The sequence below is a fragment of the Bactrocera tryoni genome, chromosome 4 (assembly GCF_016617805.1).
Source record: "Bactrocera tryoni isolate S06 chromosome 4, CSIRO_BtryS06_freeze2, whole genome shotgun sequence".
NCBI lineage: Eukaryota > Metazoa > Arthropoda > Insecta > Diptera > Tephritidae > Bactrocera > Bactrocera tryoni.
In genome coordinates this window covers 26,918,679-26,942,881 of record NC_052502.1, presented here as the reverse complement: position 1 = coordinate 26,942,881, position 24,203 = coordinate 26,918,679, and the positions used below count along the sequence as shown (strand labels likewise).

The 24,203-nt window shown below is 35.8% G+C and overlaps 2 protein-coding genes across 10 annotated transcripts in view; one reads left to right on the top strand and one right to left on the bottom strand.

The window, feature by feature from the left end:
• Positions 1 to 752: 752 nt before the first annotated feature.
• On the top strand, positions 753 to 14,774 carry LOC120774334 (transmembrane protein 94). Of its 5 annotated transcripts, none has more exons than XM_040103894.1 (10): positions 753 to 1,131; positions 1,322 to 1,955; positions 2,292 to 3,018; positions 3,757 to 3,916; positions 7,709 to 7,805; positions 10,270 to 11,050; positions 11,372 to 12,600; positions 14,110 to 14,233; positions 14,297 to 14,546; positions 14,615 to 14,774. In XM_040103894.1, exons 1-10 carry the CDS (start codon positions 953 to 955, stop codon positions 14,685 to 14,687), a joined length of 4,254 nt encoding a protein of 1,417 aa, XP_039959828.1. In that variant the 5' UTR covers positions 753 to 952; the 3' UTR covers positions 14,688 to 14,774. The 5 variants fall into 5 exon arrangements, with proteins under 5 accessions (XP_039959828.1, XP_039959827.1, XP_039959826.1 ...); XM_040103893.1 differs by having other exon boundaries at positions 10,270 to 11,068; XM_040103892.1 differs by having other exon boundaries at positions 10,270 to 11,290.
• Positions 14,775 to 19,501: 4,727 nt separating this feature from the next.
• The window catches only part of LOC120775837 (AMP deaminase 2), a 47,179-nt gene continuing 42,477 nt past the window's right edge, over positions 19,502 to 24,203 (bottom strand). For 4 of the 5 annotated variants that reach the window (XM_040106202.1, XM_040106201.1, XM_040106203.1 and 1 more), the window contains 6 exons: positions 23,600 to 23,930; positions 23,346 to 23,509; positions 22,973 to 23,263; positions 22,591 to 22,885; positions 22,400 to 22,510; positions 19,502 to 20,661 (listed from right to left, as the gene is read on the bottom strand). In XM_040106202.1, coding sequence (XP_039962136.1) covers positions 20,497 to 20,661; positions 22,400 to 22,510; positions 22,591 to 22,885; positions 22,973 to 23,263; positions 23,346 to 23,509; positions 23,600 to 23,930 — 1,357 coding nt within the window. In that variant the 3' untranslated portion in view covers positions 19,502 to 20,496. The remainder of the gene's footprint in view (positions 20,662 to 22,399; positions 22,511 to 22,590; positions 22,886 to 22,972; positions 23,264 to 23,345; positions 23,510 to 23,599; positions 23,931 to 24,203) is intronic. The other variant, XM_040106206.1, reaches the window with a different exon arrangement.

Here is a 24,203-nt window from a genome sequence, read left to right as displayed (position 1 = left end):
CTGGAATGTTTTCGTCCGTACGTGCGACCTAGTCAGCGCAGCCGCTGTTATTTTCATTGGGGGCGTTTTTTAGGTGGCGGGTCCCAAGCCCAGCGCACAACAGGGAATATTTCGCCTTCTCATTTTAACTCTTCTTCAAACGGATGTTCTTTGGCTACCCAGAAGATACTTGGTCTAGGATCGGAAGTCGTGAGCTGATTGATCCATATGTAAATTGTTTCTAACCATTCCCAAGTGAATAGCAGTCAGGGAACATTCCTGAATGAATATACATATATGAACTTCTACACATGACTCCATCCTACTGGATTCATCTAACTATGCTAAATAACACGTTGAATTTAATAATAATATAGTTATATATTTGTAAGGACTCCGACGTTTCCTGTTGGCTGTTATTCGTAACTTCGTGGTTCAGGTTTAGTTACTGTTTATTTCAAAATCATAACATGACAATTAACATGAATTACGATACATCTGAAGCATATACTTTCCGTCTAATGACCACTACTGCAATGTAATGTATCAGTTATTAAAAAAATTAAAAATGCAACTAATATACGAGAATTTTGATATAAATAAATAAATAATATATTTTTATAAACAAATTAGAAATTTTTCACTTCAAAGGCATACACTTCGTTTTTAGCCTTGGCAACCCTGTGCAATTGATAAGAGATTGGCAACAGCTGATTGCTCTGAAAATTACAGTTGTCAAACCAATTTGACTTTTCATTTGTTCTCAGCAATAATCGTGAGTGAGTTTCAATTTATTTGTGTTTGGAAAAGTAGTGTAAAGTAAATTGCCAAAAATGCGCTGAAAAATTAAATTGCAACAGAGTGTGTGACCGATTAAATAGGCCAAAGACCAAAAGAAAACAAACAAATTAATAAAATTCCAGTTTGCGGCGGAGTTCAATGTAAACGCTAGACGCATCGGTTAGTAGCAACGATGTCGGTAAAGTCACAACGCAAAGCCGTTGCTACGGAGACAATGGGGAATGCGACCGGTGAAGGAGTTTCCCATGAAAAACCTAATTATGGTTTAACTACGCGTGTTGCATTATCACGTCTGCACGACGATATTGAAAAATTGTTGCGTGAACATGAGGCCACCTACGCCAAAGAGAGGTAAGTGCAAAAGGAACATTGCTAGACTTTCGCGTAACTGTTTGTGTAAATATACATATGTACGAGTATGTATGTGTTTTAGTCTAGTCAAGAGTGTTATTTATGTACATATTGCTTGCGACTGTTTGCATACTTAATTATTAATAATATTTGGACAATTTCCAAATTTTCGTGTTGTTGTTTATTGCAGCTACTATCGCAAACTGCGTTCGGCATTCTTCAAACCAAGCGACACACCATTGGGATGGCCTGCAATCACAGCAACGTTATTCACTATGATTGCGTTGCTTATTGCTGAGGCATATCTGGCGGCGATCTGTGTTGCGGCTATCTTATCATTGGATTTGTGCGTGGTGGTGCGCGAAAATCATTTACGTCGCACCGAAATCTACCGCAAGACACGCCAGGCACTCGCCGATATACGACTCGCTGAACGTGATCTATGTGGCGAGTGGCAACCATGCAATTATCCGCATCTGTGTTGTCCAGTTTCACCTTGTGTGTCGCTGCAGTGGACATATCGCGATGGTAATATTGTGAATTTACCGTGGGCCTTATTGGTACGCGGTGATCACATTGTACTACGACCGGGTCACATAACGCCCGGTCCATGTACGGAAGTGAATGGAAAGCGCACATTTGAAATGCATGAAATATATGGCCCAACACAGGTGAATGATCCGCCAGTGCGTCCTTTGGCGCGTGCACCTCTACCAGACTTAGTATGCACATTGCAGACGACGCCTTTTCTGGATAATTTGCGTGTGATTTTGGAAAACTCATTGAAGCGCCCATCGACGATATACAATCAGCAACGTTATTTGGTGGGTAGTCTAGTGTTCTATTGGAATGTTTGCTTTTCCACTGAAGTGCTAATTAAATTATGACGTGTATGTGAAGAATTCTATATTTCAATTACATGTGCGCGAACAGACGCATAAAATTATTGTAATTTTTTTATAATAAGATATTATTTTTAATCAGTGTAGTTCACATTTGAAAATAATGTCATTTACATGAAAATAATCCGTGCTTAACCACTTTTCATTGTTTTAAATATTATTTTTAAAATTTTTAAGTATTTTTTGTTTACATTTTATTTCTTTTAGTTTAAACTACATGCTAAAATGTATTAACTCAAATCATTTCCTCGTCCGCAGCTGGTGACGAAATACATACAACAATGGGGCTTCATATGTGCACTTTGTTTGACGCTTTTCGCCGGCATGTTGCGTATCAATGGCTTGAGCAGTTCGCCCAATGTCGGCACACATCCCAATGAGCAACATTATTGGAAATATGTTTTCCTGGAAACACCAGCCGCTGCAGTTATACCATTACTGCCTCTCATATTCCCCATCATGTGGATATCGATGAATTTATGGGGTGTGGCAAGACTACAGTGCTTTCTCAAAATACCACAAGTGCTCATCACTAAAGACTCGGAAAAATCGTTCGAAGAAGACTTGGATGCGCCAACTTTTGATTATAACAATATATCACTGTTGCGTTCAAATGTTTTTCGCAATTGGTGGCAACTGTGGCATGGTGATAGTGAACTACTACCTCGTTCATCGAATTTAGTACAGGTATTGGGTTCCATAACAGCACTGTGCTGCATTGACAAGAAAGGCATACTTTCATGGCCAAATCCAACAGCTGAGAAGGTATTCTTCCTACACGATACCGACAATGATCGCTTAGACGATCGCAGCACAAGTTGTTCAACGCTGAATACCGAAAGTAATCATACGAGTCAGGCGGAGAGTAAAAACGGTGGCATTGTTGCTGAAGTGCTCGATCTAACACATGATCAACACTGTCCATTTCGTTTGGAATTCGATGATCATGAGTGGAAGTCGCATATCACATCACTTAAACCATTGGGTGCGTAATGAATGTAAAATTATTTCATATTTATACACTGAACTGGATATATTAAATTTGCCACGAAATTTGTAATATCCAAAAGGAAACGTTGAAGACTCTAAAAAGTATATATATAAATGATTAACAATTATTTAGTTGTGTCCGCCTGTATATTCGCTGACTAGTCCCTCAGTTTTTGAAATATCGATCTGAAATTTTGCACATGTCCTTTTATCACCAAGAAGCCGTTCATTTGTCGGAACGGCTGATATCGGATCACTATAGCATATTGCTGTCATAGAAACTGAGCGATCAAAATCAAGTTCTTGTATGGACAACTTTTTTATTTGACAAGATATTTTCACGAAATTTGGCACGCGTTATTTTCCAAGTCAGCTTTATAATATCTTAAGAAATAGCTCAGATTGAACCATTATAGCATAGCGCTGTCATATAAGCTGATCACTCAAAATCGAGTCTTTGTATGGAAAACTTTTCTATTTGACAAGAAATCTGCACAAAATGTGGCATGGATTATTGTCCAAGACAGCGCAACAATCTCTCAACAAATCGTTTCGATCGAATCACTATAATATATAGCTGCCTAACAAATTGACCAATCAAAATTAAGTTTCTCTGTGAAAACTCCTTCATATATAAAGAGTATTTTATAGCTTCGGCGCAACCGAAGTAAAAGTTTTTCCCTGTTTTATCTTTTTTTAATAAAAAAAAAATCTAAAAAAATCCCCATTTCAGGTCTCGCAATACTGTTGAATACTTGTTCGCCGCTGACGCATGCACATTACGCACAATTCTGTGGACATGTAACCGCCGTGGCGATGCTGGATAAAGATTTGGTGCCAGTCACAAATCGGTATGCCCACGTTGACTCCAGTTTGACTAGCTTTTTGCATGGGTACGTAGTTCATTTTCGAAGCTTGCCTTTTCTCTTTTTGATTTCAACTCTTTTGGGTTTCTACTATTTTCCAAATATATATTTTTTGCCTATATTTATAATATTAAACCAATTTAATTCTAAATTCTTTTTTCCATAAACTTAAATTTTCAATTTTCTCAATTAAAATTTTTGTATTTTGCACAAATATGAAGCGAACAATTTTGAAAAACCATCAGTTTTAAAGCAAACAAAAGAAACAAGAAAATCAAGCGCCAAATTCCAAATTAACAAAAACAAATATTGTATGTATATAATCCATTGAAATAAGGCAAACTCAGCAGAAAGCGTGCTACGTACTGCTACTGAAGCGCCAACATAAACTGATTTATGCACAAAAATGCCAAGTTTTATTGCGCATTTGACCGAATTGTTGAAATCCATGTAAGATGCGAAGCTATTTTCCACAGCATTACACTAACGCACTTACCCAACAACAACAATAACAGCAACAAAACTCAATCCAATTGGTTTTTTGCATTATTTTCGCCATTTAACATTTTTCGCCGCTATTTAATCATACTTTTTTAATGCAAATTTGTTTTTTTTAACGGAAAAAAACTTTTGTACTCATACAAAAAGCTACGCTGAAGCATTTAACGCCACAAATGAATAACAGGTTTAATTGCACTGAATAAAATATGTATATTTTCTCATGTTTTATATTCGCTTTACTTTTCCAAATTGTTAATTAAAAATCTTTCGGCATGTTTTTTTCAAAATTTTTATAAATCTTGAATTGTTGTGAAATTTCTTACGTAAATAACTGCTTCATAAAAGCTCATATTTTATTGCAATAACCATTATTTATTTTATTTTATATATGTATATGTATGTAAACAGTTAAAATATTACTTTATTTCATGTCGCACACTCATATTTGTTATTATAGTAATTTTCGCCATTTAAATCATTTGTAATTGTTTAAACAATTCGCTGATTAATTATTTATTTTTTATGAAACTAAATTGATTTCATATAAAAACGTTATTTATTGTATTTAAAAAAATCAAAATTAATTTCTCCTTCCATAGCGGTTAAGGTGTAGGTAATAGAAAAAGAAGGGGAATCTATACATTTCTTTTGCTTTTCTAAAAAAGAACTATTTTCAAAAAAAAACTATTTACTTATCACATATTTGTTTTAGAGGTTATATCCACTTGTAAATTTCGAAAAATCGATTTTTTTATATACATTTCGAATGTACATATGTATGTATGTATATTGAAGAATATTCTCTATATGATTTCGGTTGCACCAAAGCCCTTTACAAATACCAAAGAACCGTTCCCACGACAGTCGGGTCTATGTAACCGGAGCGGACCCGGATTTATATCCGTCCAAGTACTGTCAACTCGGCAGAATTCTCCTGCTACAACAACAAATACCAAAGATTTCTTACAAGATCTAAATTTTAATCGGTCAGTTTGGGTGGCAGCTGCCATATATACCATTGACTTTCATAGATCTTGGACAATAATCCTTTCAAAATTTCGAGATATCTCGTGAAATGAAAAAGTATGCATGTATGGTAGCACTGGATTTCTTTCGTTCAGTTTGTATGACAGCTATTTGCTTTAGTGGTCCGATCTGAGCAATTGCCTTAAACAATTAACCATGTGCGTTCCCACGATAATCGGTTCTAAGTAACCGGGACGGACCCGGATTATTATCCGGTCAAGGTCTCTCAACTAGCCACATTCCTTGAAATAATTTCAGGAATGTTTTCTGCCTCCACAACAACAACAACTAAAACCTATGTCAAATTTCGTGAAGTTATTTCGACCAATTAAAAAGTTGTTCATACAAGCACTTCACTTCAGATCGATATCTTAACAGGCGGACGGACGAACAGACGTACAGAAGACGGACATGACTAAATCGACTCAGGCTATCATGCTAATCATATTATATATGTACTTTATAGCGTCGGCCGCTTTCTTCTGGTTATTACAAACTTCGTTGCAAACTAATAACGAGTTTTTCAATAGGGACTCTACAAAAGTAGACCGATAGGGAAATCAAACGACACCATATTTTTTCCCACTTTTTTGACATTTTTCTCCAGTAAGGTTTGCCATTTCACCATAGAAACAACCAACAACGAGTCGAAATTATTAAAATTTACTACCGAAATTCGGAGTCAGTGGCCTCAACTTTATGAGCAGATCAAGACTTGAGCGTCTAGTGGAAAAATTTGAATCCACAGGCACAGTACAAAATGTTCCCCTGTCAGTGAGACAAAGAAAGGTCGATAATATTGCTGCCGCTAGCGCATCAATTCAGGAAGACCCAAATCAGACTCTCACACGTCGTTCTCCTGCCTTGGCCATCTCTGTGAAGTCGTTGTGGCGAACTTTGCGAAAAGATCTTAGCTTACATCCCTACACGATCAAATTGACGCAAGAACTAAAGTCTATTGACCACCAGAATCGTCGTATGTTCGTGCATTGGGCTGAGCCACAACTTGACAATAATCTGGATTTTCATCGAAAATTCAACTTCAGCGATGAGGTTAATTTCTAGATGAATGGCTTCGTCAACAAACAAAATAGGCGTTATTGGTCAGGCAGCAATCTAAACGTACTCCAAGAGTCACCATTGCATCCCGAAAAAATTACGGTTTGGTGCGGTTTATGGACCGACGGCGTCATTGGGCCGTACTTTTTCCGTGATGACCAAGAACGTCATGTTACTGTGATTGGGAATCGCTCCCGCTCAATGATAACCGAATATTTTTGGTCCGAATTCAATGATATGGACTTGGACAATATGTCGTTCCAACAGGACGGCATCACAAGACACACAGCGAATGTAACAATCGATTTATTGCAAACCAAGTTTGGTGGTCGTGATATCTCACGAAACGGCTCAGTCAATTAGCCGCCTCGATCGTGCAATTTGACGCCGTTAAGACTATTTCCCATAGAGCTAAGTCAAGTTTATGGTATATGCCAACAAGCCAGCGACGATTGATGAATTTCGTGCGAATATTGAACGTGAAATTGCAGCAGTATCGACCTATTTATGCTTTAAAACCGTCGAAAATTGGTTTCAGCGTCTGGAATTCTGCAAGAGTGCCCATGATGACCATGAAAAAGAAATCGAGTTCCATGCATAATGCCATCGAATGTACTTTCACAGGAATACAACATTACTTACTTACTTTTGTAGCGCTCTTATTGAAAACCCCGTTATAACCTCTTTTTCTGATTTTCAAGTGGTTATAACCCCTTAATTAGTTCTAGCGCTTTTCAAATATGTATATTTATTTTATATGCTTATATCTGAAACTCATTTCAGTTTCTACCGTTTATACAAGTATACGAATATCTTTATTTTTTAACTAACATGCCAAGCAGCTTACTTATATATGTATGTATGTATGAACACTAACCAATTTCTATTCGTAAACTTTCTCTTCTCTACAAAATCCATTTGTGATCATAGCTTCGTATTTAAGTCACCGATTATCTAAGTGTTTGTGTATTTACAAATTTTTCAACAAAAACATAGAACATTTTCTTATTATTTTTTTGTATTTGAAAATTATTCACACTTAGTTTTTACCGTTACTTATGTAAGCAGCGCATCATTGGCACATTCCTACATACATAGAACATTTCTACATACGCAACTTATTTAGCCCATATTTACTTGTATTCAACCTTACACTTTCAAAAACCGCATTTCCTCCAAAATGATTTTTACTAATTTTAAATTTTACTATTTGCAATGTGAAATTGTGTGCAGACGTTGCCTCTGCGAATTGGCCAAACAAATCGGTTTTAAAGATTCTGCTACAGATCATTTCTCACTCGAGGGTCAGTTGGCTTCTTACAGACATTTGGTGAGTAGTGAATATGTTTTTGTGAAAATCAGTACTTTTAACTATGATTCAGATAAATATAAATATATGTAAATAGTTGATACATTCACTTAACATGGCATCGACTTTGAAGTTAATTTGACTAACGTTAACGTGAATAACGATAATGGATTATGGAACGATTTCCCTCATTTTTTTAACACATTTATTAAGTTCACTTCTATGTGTGTATGTTTGTGTGTAACTCATTCCAATCCGTCTGTAACTTCAATAAAAATTGAAATATCCTGATGAAAGAGAGACTTTTTTCATAATTTTAAAATTATTAATTTATTCTTCAAAATTTTCATCCTCAAAGTCGCCTTTGTCCATAATACAGTGGTGCCAAAGTTTTTTCCAATCCTCAAAACTGTTGTTAAAATAAATTCCCAGAAAAGCCTTCAATGCGTGTGGCGATTCAAGCGATCGTTTGAATTTGCTAAATAGCCAGAAGTCACACGGAGCTAAAGAGGCGAATACTGTGGTTGCGGTACGATATTGGTTGAAAATTTCGCGAAAAGCTGACAAAGAATTAATGCAGTATGTGACGGTGTATTACCGTGGTGCGAAAACCAAAAGTTGTCTTCCCACAATTCCGGCCTCTTTTTACGTTCAGCTTCGCGCAAACGACGCATAACTCAAATAATATTCCTTGTTGACAGTTTGGCCGGTCGGAAGAAATTCGGTGTACACCACTCTACGTTAATCGAAGAAAACTGTCAACATAACCTTGATTTTTGACCTGCTTTGCCGTGTTTTTTCAGCTTTGGCTCAGTTTTGCCTCGATATTTGGCCGATTGATCATCTGTTTCCGGGTCGTAAGCAAAGATCAACTCAGATCTCACGCTAGTAATAAAACGTTTCATGACATTCTGGTAGTCGGCGCGCGACGCTGTTATTCGAAAAAATTTTGTGATTTTGGAACAAATCGTGCGTTCACTTTTCGGTCTTTCAAAATGGTTTTCACTAATCCTTCCGTTATTCCAACGGTGCTGCTAAGATCTCTGACTGTTAATCGTCGATTCTCTAGCACCAATTCTTTTATTGTAGTGACGTGGGGATCATTAGTTGATGTTGACGGGATCCTGGACGTGGTTCGTCGTCAACGCGTTCTCGGCCCTCTTTGAATAATTTTTACCAATCAAACACGAATCCAACATATTGAATGTTGCGGCAGCAGACTGACTGTCATACCAACCTAAAAAAATGGACTTTCGCGAGACATTTTAAATTAAAAAGTCATACTATTTTTTGCCCAAAGTAGTATAACAATGAGGCTAGCACTTGTAGTGCATTCCTTCGTAAACAAGTGTGACGCATGCGTAATTATGTTGTCATTCTTTCTGCTCGCCCTTATCTCCAATCTTTGCTTCAAAAACGTTTTAGTAACGCCTTAGTTTTGTTTTCTATAAACAATAATAATAAATTTTTAGTTCATTTGAGCCATTCACAATATTAATTCTGGTCAATTAGCGCCAAAAGCGCCAATCTTACGAATATGTAGAATATCAAATTCATAAGATTTGGCCATATCTGTTTCGCTATCTTACATTTGGTTGTAGATTTCCATCTATTCTGAGCTATTTGTTCTAATTGCGTATTTAGCTCGCTCTTTAATATTCGTAGCGGGCACAATTTCGTCTCCGCTTTTGACTTGTCTAGAGAGGCTCCCGACGTGGCCAACTCGTCTGCTTTTTGTTACCGAAAATGTTTCTAAAACCGGAAAACCAAATTATGGACAAATGAATTTGACCTGTCACCCGCTTTAAAGCCTTTCTAAATTTGTTGCCCACGCTGGAGTTTATTTTTGGCGACGACAAAGCTAACAAAACCGCCTGGCTATCTGTGTAGAAGGTAGCTTTCTCTATCTTCCCGGCTTTCTCTATGCCTACTACTTCCGCTTGGAAGATGTTAACTCAGTTTGGTAGACGAATGAGGAGAGATATTTCAAGATCCTTGAAGTATGCTTTTGTCCCTGCTCCACAAAACATTTCGGACCGGTCGGTATTAAACCTCTTCTCCATGCACGTCTAGAAATTATTCTCACCTGGAAGCTGATACATGTATTTTTATGGCAGAGAAATGGTGAATCGAAGACAGTTTAAGTAAAGAAGATAGGCTGCAATTGGTATAAAAACTATATGGAGTTTAAGGGAAGGTTTGAACCGATTTTTTTAATTTGTATAGCCGATCAAATCATGTTCGAAATAAGAGCACCTGATTTCATGAAGATATCATAAATAATTTTCGGTTTCAATTTGGGGACTTTATTTCTGGGTATTTTGTGTTTGCGGGTTGAATATTTCGTGGTTTCGAACCTCTTCCACTTATTAACTCTGTGCAACATATAACAAAATTATTTGTAATAAAATAAAATTTTATGAAAAATCGTGGGATACAATTAACAAAACTATGAATATTTGCTCCCTCTCTTACACACATCCAGCAACCGGAGGTGGTGCGCCGTGACATCCGCTTTGCACGTCAACTGCAGCTGTCGTCTAAAGTGAAGGTACCCTTTCCCCACTCACTGTCGGTGGTGATGCGGGAAAACCCTGCCGGTTACCTCTCGCTCTTCACCCAAGGCACCGCCGACATTATAATGGATTTCTGTGATGATTTCTGGGATGGCAAGGACTTGCGCCCTCTGTCGGCGCAAGATCGAAAGAAAGCGCTTGATTTCTACCAACGCAGCGCGCTCACCGCTTACTGTACGGCCTTCTCGTATCGTCCGCTACGGCATGGCATCATTGGGGCGCTCAGCGGCGCACAGCACACCGGCGGACCGATTGCATACTTAGAACTACCGCCCGAGTCGAAAATCCGCATGCAGCATGTCGATCGCGCGCATTGCGATTTCGAGAGCGGCGGTCATATACATACGAAATTGAGCCACAGCATCAGCACTGATTCGCTCTTGTTCAGCGAAAGCAAAGACGATGACATCAACGATGTGGAGGGCTGTTTCGAAATGCAGTGCCATCAGGTATTCATCGGTATGGTAACTATGCAGTATCAAGCGCAGATGGACATTGTTCAGCTGGTGGAGCGGCTGGAGCGCGCTTGCATACGTTTCGTACATTTCAGCAAAGAGAACGAGTTGCGCTCGCGTGTGTTCTCCGAGAAGATGGGTCTGGAGTCCGGTTGGAATTGTCACATATCCCTTTTGAATGAGGCGGATGATAAGGCCTCAATGAATACGGCTGCGGATAAGGCCAACACCAGCGGTACGTCCGGGCGTTCGGGTAACAAAAGTTTGCAGAGTAATAATGAGAATACCATCAACATTGTTGAGTCCGCACATGATCACAAGACAGCCATTAGCACTACCATCAACAAAAACAACAACACTGCCACAAGCACCATCAATTCAACCACCAATAATGTTTCATTGCCTCATAATGTAGAAATCATAAATCAGTGCACCAGCACGCAGAACACCACAACCACCACCACCATCAACATAGGTAATCAGAACAACAATAGTAGTAATATTAGTAGCACGCATCCCACACATCAAACGCACCTAAATACATCGAATATTACAGGCGGTACAGGTGGCACCGATAACGACGCGGACGACGAAGGCAGCGATCTGCATCATCTGCTACCGCCACCCAATCTCGAGTCTTCCAAAACGCTGAGCTCCTCAGCACCGGGCGCCATCTCCAATCCCGATGACTACCAAGCGGTGCAGCTTAGCTCAACACCGCCCTCGCGTCGCAGTAGCGTCAGTTGTGGTGGTGAAGGTAACGGCAACGGCAAAGACGCGCCCTTACATCTGGTGGATGGCGGCAGCAAAGCTATTGCTGATGCCGCCGACGATGAGCACCGCCAATCGGAGGACTCTGCCATGGATGAGAATTGTCGCTCGATGAGCATCATAACAGAGAGTACCGAGCAGAGCGCACCCGTGCACTTTGACATGTCGAATCGCGCTAAATTGCCACGCGGCATCGAGAATATACGTCCACATTTGGAGCAGGTAGACAATGTGCCATTGCAAGTGTCGCTATTCACAGACTGTTCGCCCGAGGCGACGCGCCAAATGCTCGACATTATGCAGTCGTACGGTGAGATTGTCGTTTGTCTCGGTTCTTCGGCCAGCAATTCAAATGCGAATATATTCCTGCAAGCCGATTGCAGTATAGCTGTCGAGCCGCTTTATCCGCAAGTGTGTCAAGATATTGCCGCCTATACGGAGGGCAACTTAACGAACAACAAATTGCGTCTGCTGCGCCTCAAGAAAGACCTCAATGGCGAGGAGAAGTATGGCAGTCATGAACCCTACACCACCGAAGAGCTGCTCGAAAGCGGTTTCTATGGCAATGATGAGCCACAAATGCGTCCGATGCAAGCTGCCGGCAATACAGTGTCTCCCGTCTACTTAGGTCGCCTGCTCAACTCGTTGCCCTGTTCCATATCGGTGTGTCGCGATGAACCGTTATCGCTGGTGTCCATTATCGAATTGTCGCGTCGTTTTTCGGCTGGCCTTTGGAATTGCATACAATATTGGGCTTGCTGTGCCGGCGCGCTTTCGATGATCAATATTTTGAGTGCTTGCCTCTCGTTGCCGCCACTATTGACGCCGCTTATGGTGCTCTATTTGATGAGTGTGCCAGTACCGTTGATTGCGCTGGCCTTGGCGCACATCGATGTCGATCCGAAGATTATGAATCGTGCCACGGGCAAAAAGCAGACCGAGTATGATACAAAGGTCTTCGGTTTTGTGATATGGTGTTATGGCTGCAAATTCATCGCTCCCATTTTGATTATGGTAAGTACGAATTTTGTTTTGCAATCTATCCAAAGACCTTAGTATAATGAATGTTATACTTTAAAATAGTTTTTTTGTCACGAAGTTAGCAACACCCAGAAGGAGATCCTATAAATTAGGTTAAATTAGGTAAATGAGCTGATTTGATTTGAGGCCATGAATAATACTACTTGGACAGCTAGAGACGCCTGCTAGAACTCCTAGGTATGGATCAAAAAGAAAGCGCCTAGAACATTTTAGCCTAAATTTTATTAAGGTGTCTAATGTAAATTCCCGCCGATTCCCCGAGTTCGTCGAAAGCATATGAAAGAAGATAGCAAAAAAGTGTCTAGATCATCTTATCTTCCTCGTTGCAAGGTTGAAAAGTATCATCATCATATAACCTCACCGCATGAGCGTCAATGAAAAAGTGTCCAGTTAGTACAGCTGTCATTTCGGTGATGTGAATCTTTTTCAATGGACCTTTTACGTTCCACTCCCGACCAGAAGGCTTTTGCAACCCTACAGCTGCTGGTTGCTGACTAATGCTTGTTGAGCTCGCGCGAGCTCTATAGATCCAGCATTCGAATAGTCTCCGACTATTTCGCTGTGGCCAGGCACCCAGAAAAGTTTAATAAGGAGTATCTTGGTACTACTGCTAGAGAGCTCATACACCCCTTGACCAGCTTTGAGCTCTTTATCCTCCCTTAAAAAATCGGTATATCAGAGAAGTACATCTCCTGCTACCTTAATGGCTGCCACTTTTGCTTGAAAGACACTGATGTGATGTGGTTCAGGATGCCAATAGTTGATTGAGAGTTCCCGACAGAAGAATCTCCTCTAAATTTCCACTTAAACCTCCGTCCATTGATGAAAAAGTTTACCGCGCCTCTTCTCCAGCGAATCCGCCCTATACACATATCCCTCGGAGGTATCTGCAGATGTCGCCAGAAGTAAGCTCCGTGACGCAGTCATCCAAGTTATCAGGGATGCAATCCAAGTGAGGGAAATTTTCGGAATATTCCGCTATGGGGCCCTGAATGTGTTCAGCTTCCATAGCAACCTATGCCGCTATGCGATTGCCGGCTACGTCCACGGGTGCTATATGTAGAATTGCATTAAGTTCCATTGTTGGTGTTGAACGTAGTGCACCACTGATACCAATAAGAGTCGCTCGTTAAACACGTTCCAGCTGTTTAGTGAGTGTAGTTTTTCGAGCGCCCTCTAGCGGAAAAATATAATATAGAACAGAATTGACTAAAAAATCATTCCATCATTCTTATCAATACAAAAATAATCCAAAGGAGAGTTCTACTTTGCTGGATTATATAAGTAAACCTAAGCAAATGGTTAAGAAATTACGAAATTATCTCCATAACAAGGAAGAAATAGTAAATGTAATGAAAATTCTAACATAAAAGTTTATATATATATATATACATATATATATTTTATACCCGAGTTTCTAGTTGAAAACATTTCCTGGAAATATATTCTTGTTAGCCTAATATTATTTCATTTCTCCCACAGATTTTCGCCTATTGCACATTTATGGCGCATCCCATCGAGCTCATGGACATTGACGAGGAGAAATTGCATATCAACTTGCAAATCGCGCGTATCTTCTCGTTTCTCGGCATCTTAGTGCATTTCGGTGAGCACATTTGTTAGCACATTTACTAGATACAATACTCATACAAGCATTTTTACCTTGCAGTGGTGATTTCCGCCTGCTTCGTGCACCGCGATCACTCGTTGTGGCAGCGCAATCCCTTCCGCAATCACATCTGGGCTTTCACCTGCGGCTGCACGCTGCTCGTGCACATCGTGATCTGTGCGGTGCAAATAGTACTGCAGGACAACTTCTTCGATGAGGCATGCGGCATGTGGCCGGCGATCGCGTTCCTCTACGGCGGCAGTTTTATAAGTCTGGCAATCACCGAGATTTGCAAATGGCAGGAGATTAAGTGAGTTTCTTAAATTGAATTTATTTTTTACTTTTTATTATATTTTATTTTTGTTTTCGCTTTTACAGAGTTAACACACGCTATCAGCGCCGCGCGAGGCTTGACTTTGGCACCAAACTGGGCATGAATTCACCGTTTTAAACACATACTACACAACCATAATAACAATTGCGACTGAACATGTAAGCGTTGAGTATTGCTAAACAATCTAAAGAGACTAATTCGAAATCAAAGAAACAAAAATAAGAAAACGTTGCAAAATGCGCAATAAAAAAGACCCTAATTACTTACTAAAAAGGCAAAATAAAAACATATTTAAATAATAAACGATAAGCAATTCAAGACGTAGTGCCAAAGTTGCTATAAAACTTCACACAAAGCAAGAAAATTACAAAAAACGAAAGCAATTAAGATTAAACATAAATTTGTATGTAACTACTATGTATGCCGTAAGCTGAAAGTGAAATGTGAATGCGTCGCTGACACTGCCTATTACTTAAATATATTCCAAGTTTAAGAGCAAAAAGCTTCTAATCCAGAAAACGGCACCGAAAATAACGGTTATTTTGAGTTTTTCGGGCTGAAGATTTTGTTCAAAGCAAGTATTAACCGTTATGGCGAGTTATAGAAAATATGCTGTAAAATTATTTTTGTTTTGTGGATTTTTCGTAACATTAGTTTGTGATTTTTAGTTTTTTCGACTATATTGGAACGTTTTATTGATATTTTTAGCTATGTGTTCTACAAAAAAAAATGTTCTATTTAAAAATTTTCAATTCAAAAAAATTTAGTTTCAATGTTTTGTATTTTGTCGTTAAAAAATATTTTTTTTTGTTCACATTAATATTTTTTCGATAAAAATATGTACATACATATATATTTATTTTTACTATTTTTTCATTAAAAAATATTTTTTTGTTCTCATTAGTATCGGTTATACATATATTTTTTTTAGAAAAAAACACCATTTTATCTGGACAAAATAATAAAAATCACAAAAATATCGGTTTAATTCAAAATAAAAATCGAAAATTATCGATAAAGTATAACCGGCAATAGTAAAAACCCGAATGTGACGACCAAAATGAATAAAACTAAAGGAAAAATTCCAACCCTGTAAAACGATTAAATCGTAGTTTTTTCTAAGTAAAAACAATAACCGTTACGATCCCGTAATAATAGCTTGCAGATTGAAATTATACGTAGATGTGTATATAAAGATTCTCTGAAATCATGGCGCTAACCTGGGACTCATCTATGACCGTGTGCTGTGCAATTAAAAGAATTGATTTCAGCTTTTGCTCTCAATAAAAAAAAAACGCATTTCCTTAAAATTTTCGACTGTTTCTCGCGCGCATTCACATTGATGGCATATTAAGTAAAATATCGTAGCTTCTAAGTAAATAGTTTTTAGTATGTGCTGTTAAGGCAATTAAGTACATGTGTACACTTTTTTATGAACCGTTGTGTTTTATGTTCATATTTTTGTATTTTATTGTATATATTTAACGCATTTTCATATATTTAACGAAACAAAAAGTGTTTACGAATTTTTTCACTTACTAACATATACAGTTATGTAGAATTTACTATGTTTGATGATCAAAAATAGAAGATATCGCAGAAGACAAGTTAAACAAACAAAACGTATAATAATATTTATAATTACAAATTTAAATATATATTTTTTTTTAATACTGCGACCGATTTTTTAATTTTTTTATTATTTTAATATTCCTTTTTTAATATTATTTTTTATTATTATTTATTTATTATTTTTTTAATATTTTTATTTTTATTATTACTATTATTTTTTTAATTTTTTTTAATTTTTTTTTTTTTTTTTTTATTATTTTTTTTATTATTTTTCCCTTTTTTTGGGAACCACCTTGTTTTTAAAAGTTGTGAATTTTCACAGAAAAAACACGTACATACTACATACATGTATGTATGTATGTAAGTTAAGCCGAGTAGGCAAAAGAATACTTAAAATGTGCATACAAAAATACATATGTACATATGTATGTACGTACTATAATGTTTCATTTAAAACTTTTTTATTTCTTTTCGGTAACATAATAAAAATGTGAAAAATCGAAAAAAAAAAATACTTAAAGCAAGAATTAAAATTTTCAGACTTTTTTTTCTAAACATAAAAACCTATTTTTTTTTAAATAAAATCAATGAATAATTTTTCAAATTTGCTTGTGATTTTTTGGTGCTTAGAAATTTATCTTTTCATATTTTATTATTATTTATTTTGTATAAAACCTTTGAGAATCGAATTATAATTTGAAACAAAAAACTCTTAAAATTAAAATAGTGCGTAATTTTTTACATACAAATATACATACATACATATGTACGAATGCTTTCATATTTTCGTTCATCAATTTTCTTCACAAAAATTAATTAATACAAAAAATTGTTCTTCCAGAAATATTTTTGAAAAAAAATTAACCCCCACATACACAAAAATCAAAAGACACTTTTTCTGAATGACTTTAATTTTTCCATTTATTGTAGAAAATTATATATCTTAATGTTTTTTTTTCAGAAAATTACCATTTTCTTAATTTTCAATTTCTTAACTTTCCATTTTTTTTTGGAAAAAAATATTTTTTTCATTTTCATTTTTTTAAATAATATTTTCTTATTTTAATTTTTTTAGCAAAAAAATTCTAGTTTTTTGCATAATTTTCATTTTCTTTAAATACTATTTTTTTCTTAAATTTGAATTTTTTTAGAAAAAAAATATTTTTTTACGAAAATTACCATTTTCTTGATTTTCAACTTTTTTTAAATAATATTTTCTTAATTTTCTATTTTTTTTAGAAAATTACAATTTTCTTAATTTTTAATTTGTTTAAAAAAAAAATATTTTCATAGAAAAAAATTGTATAAAAAAGGAATATTTTTTGAAAATAATTACCACTTTTTTAAAATAATATTTTCTAAATTTTCAAGTTTTTTTTTTGAAAATTACCATTTTTTTTTATTTTCAGCTGTTTTTAGAAAAGCAATTTTTTTCTTAATTTTAAATTTTTTTAGAAAAAAAAATATATATTTTTTAAATTAACATTTTATTGGTTTTCAATTTTTTTAAGTAATATTTTTTGATTTTCAATTTTTTTATAAAAGTTATCATTTTTAATTTTTTTTTTAGATATTTTCTTAATTTTCATTAAAATTACTATTTTCTTCATTTTTAAATTTTTTCTAGAAAAATACAATATTTTCTTCATTTTCAATTTTTTTTTTTAGAAAATTACCAATTTATAATTTTCAATTACAATTTTTTTAATTTAAATACTTTTTTTAAAAAAACATTTTGAAAAAAAACAATTTTTTTGAAAAAAAATTTTTAAGAAAAAAAATATTTTTTAAAAGAATTACCACTTTTTTTAAGTAATATTTTCTTAATACTAATTTTATTTTTGTTGAAAAACCTTTTTTTTTCTTAATTTTCATTTTTTTAGAAATATTTTTCTAGAAAGCAAAAATTTTCCTAATTTTCTATTTTTTTTAGAAAATTACCATTTTCTTAATTTTAAATTTTTTTAAGAAAAAAAATATTTTTTTAAGAAAAAGTTTTTATAGAAAAAAAATATTTTCTAAAGAAAAATATTTTCTTAGTTTTCTATTTTGTTTTTAGAAAATTACCATTTTTAATTTCAAATTTTTGTTTGGCAAAAAAATATTTTCTTAGAAAAAAATTGTATAAAGAAAGAATATTTTTTTAAAATAATTACCACTTTTTTTAAATAATATTTTCTAAATTTTCAATTTTTTTTTTTGAAAATTACCATTTTATTTATTGTCAATAGTTTTTAGAAAAACACAATTTTTTTCTTAATTTTCAATTCTTTTAGAAAAAAAAATATATTTTTTAAATTAACATTTTATTGGTTTTAAATTTGTTTAAAGTAATATTTTCTTAATTTTCTATTTTTTTAGGAAAATAATATTCTCTTAATTTTCAATTTTTTTTAGAAAAAAAATATTTTTTTTTAATTAACGTTTTCTTGATTTTCATTTCCTTTTATAAAAGTTGCCATTTTTAATTTTTTTTTAATATTTTCTTAATTTTCATTAAAATTACCATTTTCTTAATTTTTTCTAGAAAAATACAATTTTTTCTTCATTTTCAATTTTTTTTTAGAAAATTGCTAATTTCTTAATATAACTTTTTTTGAGAAAAGCTCTATTTTTTTCTTAATTTATGTAAATTTTTAATAGACAAAAATCATTTTTTCTTAATATTCAATTTTTTCTTATAAAATTACCATTTTCTTAATTTTCATTAAAAAATACTATTGGTGTGGCAGACTTTGTTTTAAAATTATCAAAATTCCCAAATAAGAAAATATTATTTAAGAAAATTAGCACATACACAATTTTATTCATTATAATATTTAATTTCACTCAAATCGCCAAAACATTCATAAAAATCGTAAAAAAATACTAATTTTATTTATTACGCATTTAATATTTTATTTATAATTTAAATGAACAAAAAAAAAAAATAAAAAGTATAAAAACCCACCTGTTGTTTTATTTTTAGTAAAAATACGTCTGAAAAAAATTTCAGTACCAAAAAAGTCGTTGCAAAAATAATTTGCATCAAATAATTACAGCAAAATTGCCAAAACATGCAAATTTTCCCGTAAAAGTAATTCCCACAAAAAACCGACCGACCACCCTAGCGGCGGCGTCAGAAAATTCATTTTTGGCTGCGCACGAAATTCCCAATTTACACCAGGCGCGCAGAACCAGCCAGCAAGTGGCGGCCGGCAAAAAAATAACAAAAATGTAGCGTGCTTTCAGGCGCTCTACTAGACGCTAGATGGCGCTGCACTAACCAACTACAGTTTGTGTGCCAACAGTGCACAGTTTGAGAGCCACACACACTATCCATAGCGGAAATGCAGGAATAATAAGAAAAACAACCACAATTCAATGCTTATATGGATTTTCACAATTTATTTGTGCATTTTGCACCATTAAACAATTTATTTGCAATTTTTTGTTGTAGTAAATACAATTTCTGTTTGCATTTGCGTTTGACATGAAACAATTTACAGTTGCCGTAGCAATTTTTAGTTTAACAAGCCGAATTGAGGAAATTGCAAATTAATTTATATTACATACAGATACGTGTGAGCATAAATACAACAACATATTTTAACAGTTTTACTCATTGGAAGAGGCTATATATATATACTATAAATAACAATATTATTATTATACATACATACATATATTTTACTTGCTTAAAAGCGATGGCAAATTAGAATAAAAAAATGTAAAAAAAATCAAATAATTATGAAACAATAACAAATATTATAAATCCTCCAAGCACGAGCTATATTCTGAGCTAAGAAAAAATGACTTAACGGCTTCGATTTGATTTGCTCTTTCAACTTCATTTTCAACTTCTTCAGCTTGCAGTTGAATGTTGTTTGCACTCTCCTCTGCAATTGTTTAGACTTTTGTTAATTGTTTACGACTTTCAAGTGTTAAATACGAAAAAAGATATTTCAATAAATATGTGTGTGTGTGTTTACAAAATGTAACATACACTTAATCCAACATACATACATATTTTCATTAAGGTTATAACAAGAAGATTCAAATTCACATGTATGTAAATACGCGCGTGTTGAAGTAGTTGTTGATTGGTTTTAGTAACAGCAGTTATATGTAGTAATAGTAGTAGTAATAATATTAATATATATGTATATAGCAATTACAGTTATAATTGTGGTAGAAAAAGGAGCCTCAAGGAGTTTATATATGTTTGTAGGTAAATTCATGAGAAGATGTCGGCTCAACCGTCATGGCACCAGCTGTTCGGGTTAAGCAATGGCTGACGCAGTTGTATGTGTGTATCAAATGTGTTTGTGTTGTTGTTGGTCACTGCTGCGCTGGTTGTTGTCCCCGGGTAGATTTACTCACTTTTCGGTATCTCGTGCACCTTGAAGATATTCGACAGCTCGTCAAGCAGCGTTTCATGCCGATAGGCCACGCGTATGTCGGGCACATTGGTGCGTGTTATGTCATTGCCGGCAACACCTTCACGCGTGTAATTCGGGCCGAGCCAATGTTGTTTGACCTGCGGAAGAAATGTGAGAAGTCGATTTAAATAAAATTACTCTTTATTTAATTAATGGCAAACAACTTTTGGGAAATGAGTTATTTCAGTTGAGTGAATTCGTGTTGGAAATGAGATCATGCTTATGAAAACTTTTCAATCTTATTTACTTTAGGTGGTATAAAAAGACCTATATCTTCACATTAATTGGTTGTTGTTGTTGATGTTGTAGCGGTAGGATTCTGCCCAATTGACAGTTCTTGGCTGGAAAAAGTCCGGGTCTGTACCGGTTACGTAGACCCGACAGCCGTGGGAACGGAATTTTGACTGGTCAATAGGTATGACAGCGATATGCTATAGTGGTCCGATCAGAAGTTTATATCTCTAATGCACCTAGTTTGCACAATGTGCCACCACTTCAGCCGAGTGGCCAACAAATAACCTCTATGGTGCCACGGAGCTCAAGTAGGCAGCGTGACACCCAGTCTGATCAATCCTCTCCAACTTTCATCACGCTCTAATTCCCGAACGAGGGCCACAAGGCCACTCCTGGCTCCTTGTGCCGTCCGTTCCGTATGTCGAACCGGAACATCACATCTGTTAGATGAATGTCTTTATTTGACTGCAAGTCGATCGCTGTGATCACCCCAAAAGGGATTTCAATTTGGAGAATAGGAATGAAGATATGTAAAAAGTTTATCAAACTTTTGGCTACTGTCAAATCCTTATCCAATCCGATAGTATCCTCAAGTCCGAAGAAGTGCGCGAGCAACTTTAGCCGACAATTTATTGGTGGAAAAGACAAAAAGGTGTGTTACCCGAAGAGGATTTTCTGAATGTCGTCAATAAACCAAAGGAAGCTAATTCCAATGGTAAAGTTATATCAGCACAGTCCTTAACTTATCACTGACAACCCTCCACACACGATGTGTGGAAAATCAGCCGGGTGGTTCTACTTTTAAAATCTGGGAAGCTAGCCAATCTAGTGGAGTCTTAACGCCCGATAACTCTCCCTCCCACTAGGGAAAACACTTGAGGCCTTGCTACTCTCAACTTTCACACACTTAATCACTACATTTCTATTATCTCATTCGCAGATGATTGTATGTTCCTACGACTGTCGGATATAAGAAACCAGAACCGACCCGGCGTTTATCCGGCCAAGGACTATCAACTCGGCACCATCGAAATTGCTTCAGGAATGCTTTAAGCCGCTACAACAACCACATGGCAAGGATCTCTGACTTTCGATATGGTCACCGGGATGAAGCAGAACGAAGTTGAAAAAAATGGAGAAAAACAATTAGTTCTCTCACGACACTTTTCATGTTCAATGAAACCAATTCACTTAACTTCCCTCTCCCTATGGTCCCAATCCGTCGAAACAGCTCATTTCCTGGGCCTACCGATAAGAAATTTCGATGATAGTTAACTTATTCTTTTCCCCCAAGAAGGGTCTGAATAACAGTTATAACAATTATAATATATATGGATTGTTCCGACAAATGAACAGCTCCTTTGAGAAAAAAGAGAAGTGTTTCTAAGACAGATGGACATGGCTAAACTTTAACTGCCATGGACACAAATTTATATCCGGCCAAGGATTAACAATTCAGACGCCTTCACTTAACATATTTGCCGCTATTGCCACAAAAACAACAAGCAAAATTAAGTATTCAATATCACTTGATTGCTTGACGAAAACCGACTACTTATTATAAAGACAGAGCCAACTCTCGTTTATATAATTTTCACTCACCTTATGCGGAAAACCACTCATAATCACACTGTTGCGCGCCAATTCGCACATATCACATGAGCTCAACTTCCACACTTGCGCCGCAATGCTGTACTCCTCCATCAGGGGTTCCTATAGCAAATGAAAAAAAAAAAAAAACAAATTATTTTCCCATAAAACAAATGCAAAACGAAGCTGTGCTCTCAACGCACCTTTGTGAAGTGGAATTGCAGTGGATCATCAGTGGAGAGTGAGACAATCAGACCGCGTGCCAAATACTCCGGCAGCGGGTTGCGATGATAGTTGAGGAAAAGTGAATTATTGGAGAGCGGCGACATGGCAATGCCGATTTGTGTCAGATAAAAGAGATACTGCAGCACAGGCACTTTACGCAAGAGGAGACCGTGAGAGATGTTCTCAGCCATTAGGTAGCCACAAACTAAATGCTGCACCGGACCGGCCTCACCGCAATGCGGACGCAAAACGAATGTATTCATGCCGCGCGCTCTATGGTAGAAGGGAGAGAGATACAAATTTATAATTAACAAATAAATTTTAGTATGAAAAAAAGGATAAATTCAAAGATTCGCTTACTTTCGGTATTGGTTCAATACAGTCATATTCGCGTACATATAGTAAATGTAGTAGGCATATGGTGGATTCTCCTCCTCACTCCACGCTTCCGGTGTTGGTATGTCCAAATCAATAATTGGGTTCTCCGGCTTCGATTCATCGTCCACGGAATCGAAACCGATTACATAATTAAGAAAACGATGTAAGTCCGGATGCTCGCTAGGTCGGCTGGTAGCCTCGAAGAGTGGCTTAAAGATGTTGTCCAATATATTTTGGAATGAATTCATCAAATTATTGGATTTGAAGATATCACTGGAGAGAGAGAGAGTGAAAACAGTGGTAATGGAATTAAGAAAATGCTTTTAAATTAAGGAAAATCAATAGATCAACTCACTAAAGTCGTGGAATCTGTATCAACCAGCGTACATTTGTCGAATGCACATTGTATTCGATGGCCCATCTGGCTAGCTTCTTCCACTCATCCGGTGATTTGCCATAAATGGAGAGACGTAGCTCGGTATTTTGGTATTTCGATTCCTCCAAATCGAAGGCAACTTCCTGTTTAAGTAAAATTGCATTACGTTTAAGTTAAATATAATAATTTATTCCAAAAAAATGTTACATCGACCCCTCTCCTTCCACACTCACCTTAATAATTTGTGCAAAATATTTGCCATTCGAATAGTTGTCCGTCTTGAGGAAGACCTCGCGCAAACGCGACTCACCGATCGGATTGTATTTGGAATTGAATTTGTCGAAACGATGGAATGTGTTCCGGTCCGCATGCACATCCAACATATCCACAGTTAGATCATAGGTTGTCAGATTCATCGACTGGAAAACATCTTTCAGTGACATTGGCTGACCTTTGGTGATTGTCACAATTTCATCGGCGTTATTTTTGAGCGTTTTCTTAATGAAACGCAGCAAGTGTTTCTGATTCATGCATGAAGCGGCGTGTATGTGAGTGTCCACCTTCCTGTGTAGAGAAAAATACATATTGAGATAAGTGCGTTGTTTTTTTGTTTTTTTATAAAAGAGCTTAAAATAATATTTTATTATAAAATTATTATTAACAATAAATATGTAGGTCTTTGAAAATATTCTACGAACTTCGGAATCTTAAAATTGTATGTTTTTAGAATTGAAATTCAGATTGGACAGAGCATTGGAAGTTTTGCAGCCTCTCCACCGGCGTCAGTAAGCTTTGGACCTTTGTATAATCCGAAGAGACATGATGACCGATGAGAAA

Excerpts from the sequence above, each read along its gene's own strand:
- LOC120774334 (XM_040103890.1), top strand. The coding sequence starts at position 953 with ATGTCGGTAAAGTCACAACGCAAAGCCGTTGCTACGGAGACAATGGGG. Across the intron at positions 1,956-2,291 it reads ACAATCAGCAACGTTATTTG|CTGGTGACGAAATACATACA; the intron begins GTGGGTAGTCTA and ends CCTCGTCCGCAG. Across the intron at positions 14,234-14,296 it reads CGGCATCTTAGTGCATTTCG|TGGTGATTTCCGCCTGCTTC; the intron begins GTGAGCACATTT and ends TTTACCTTGCAG.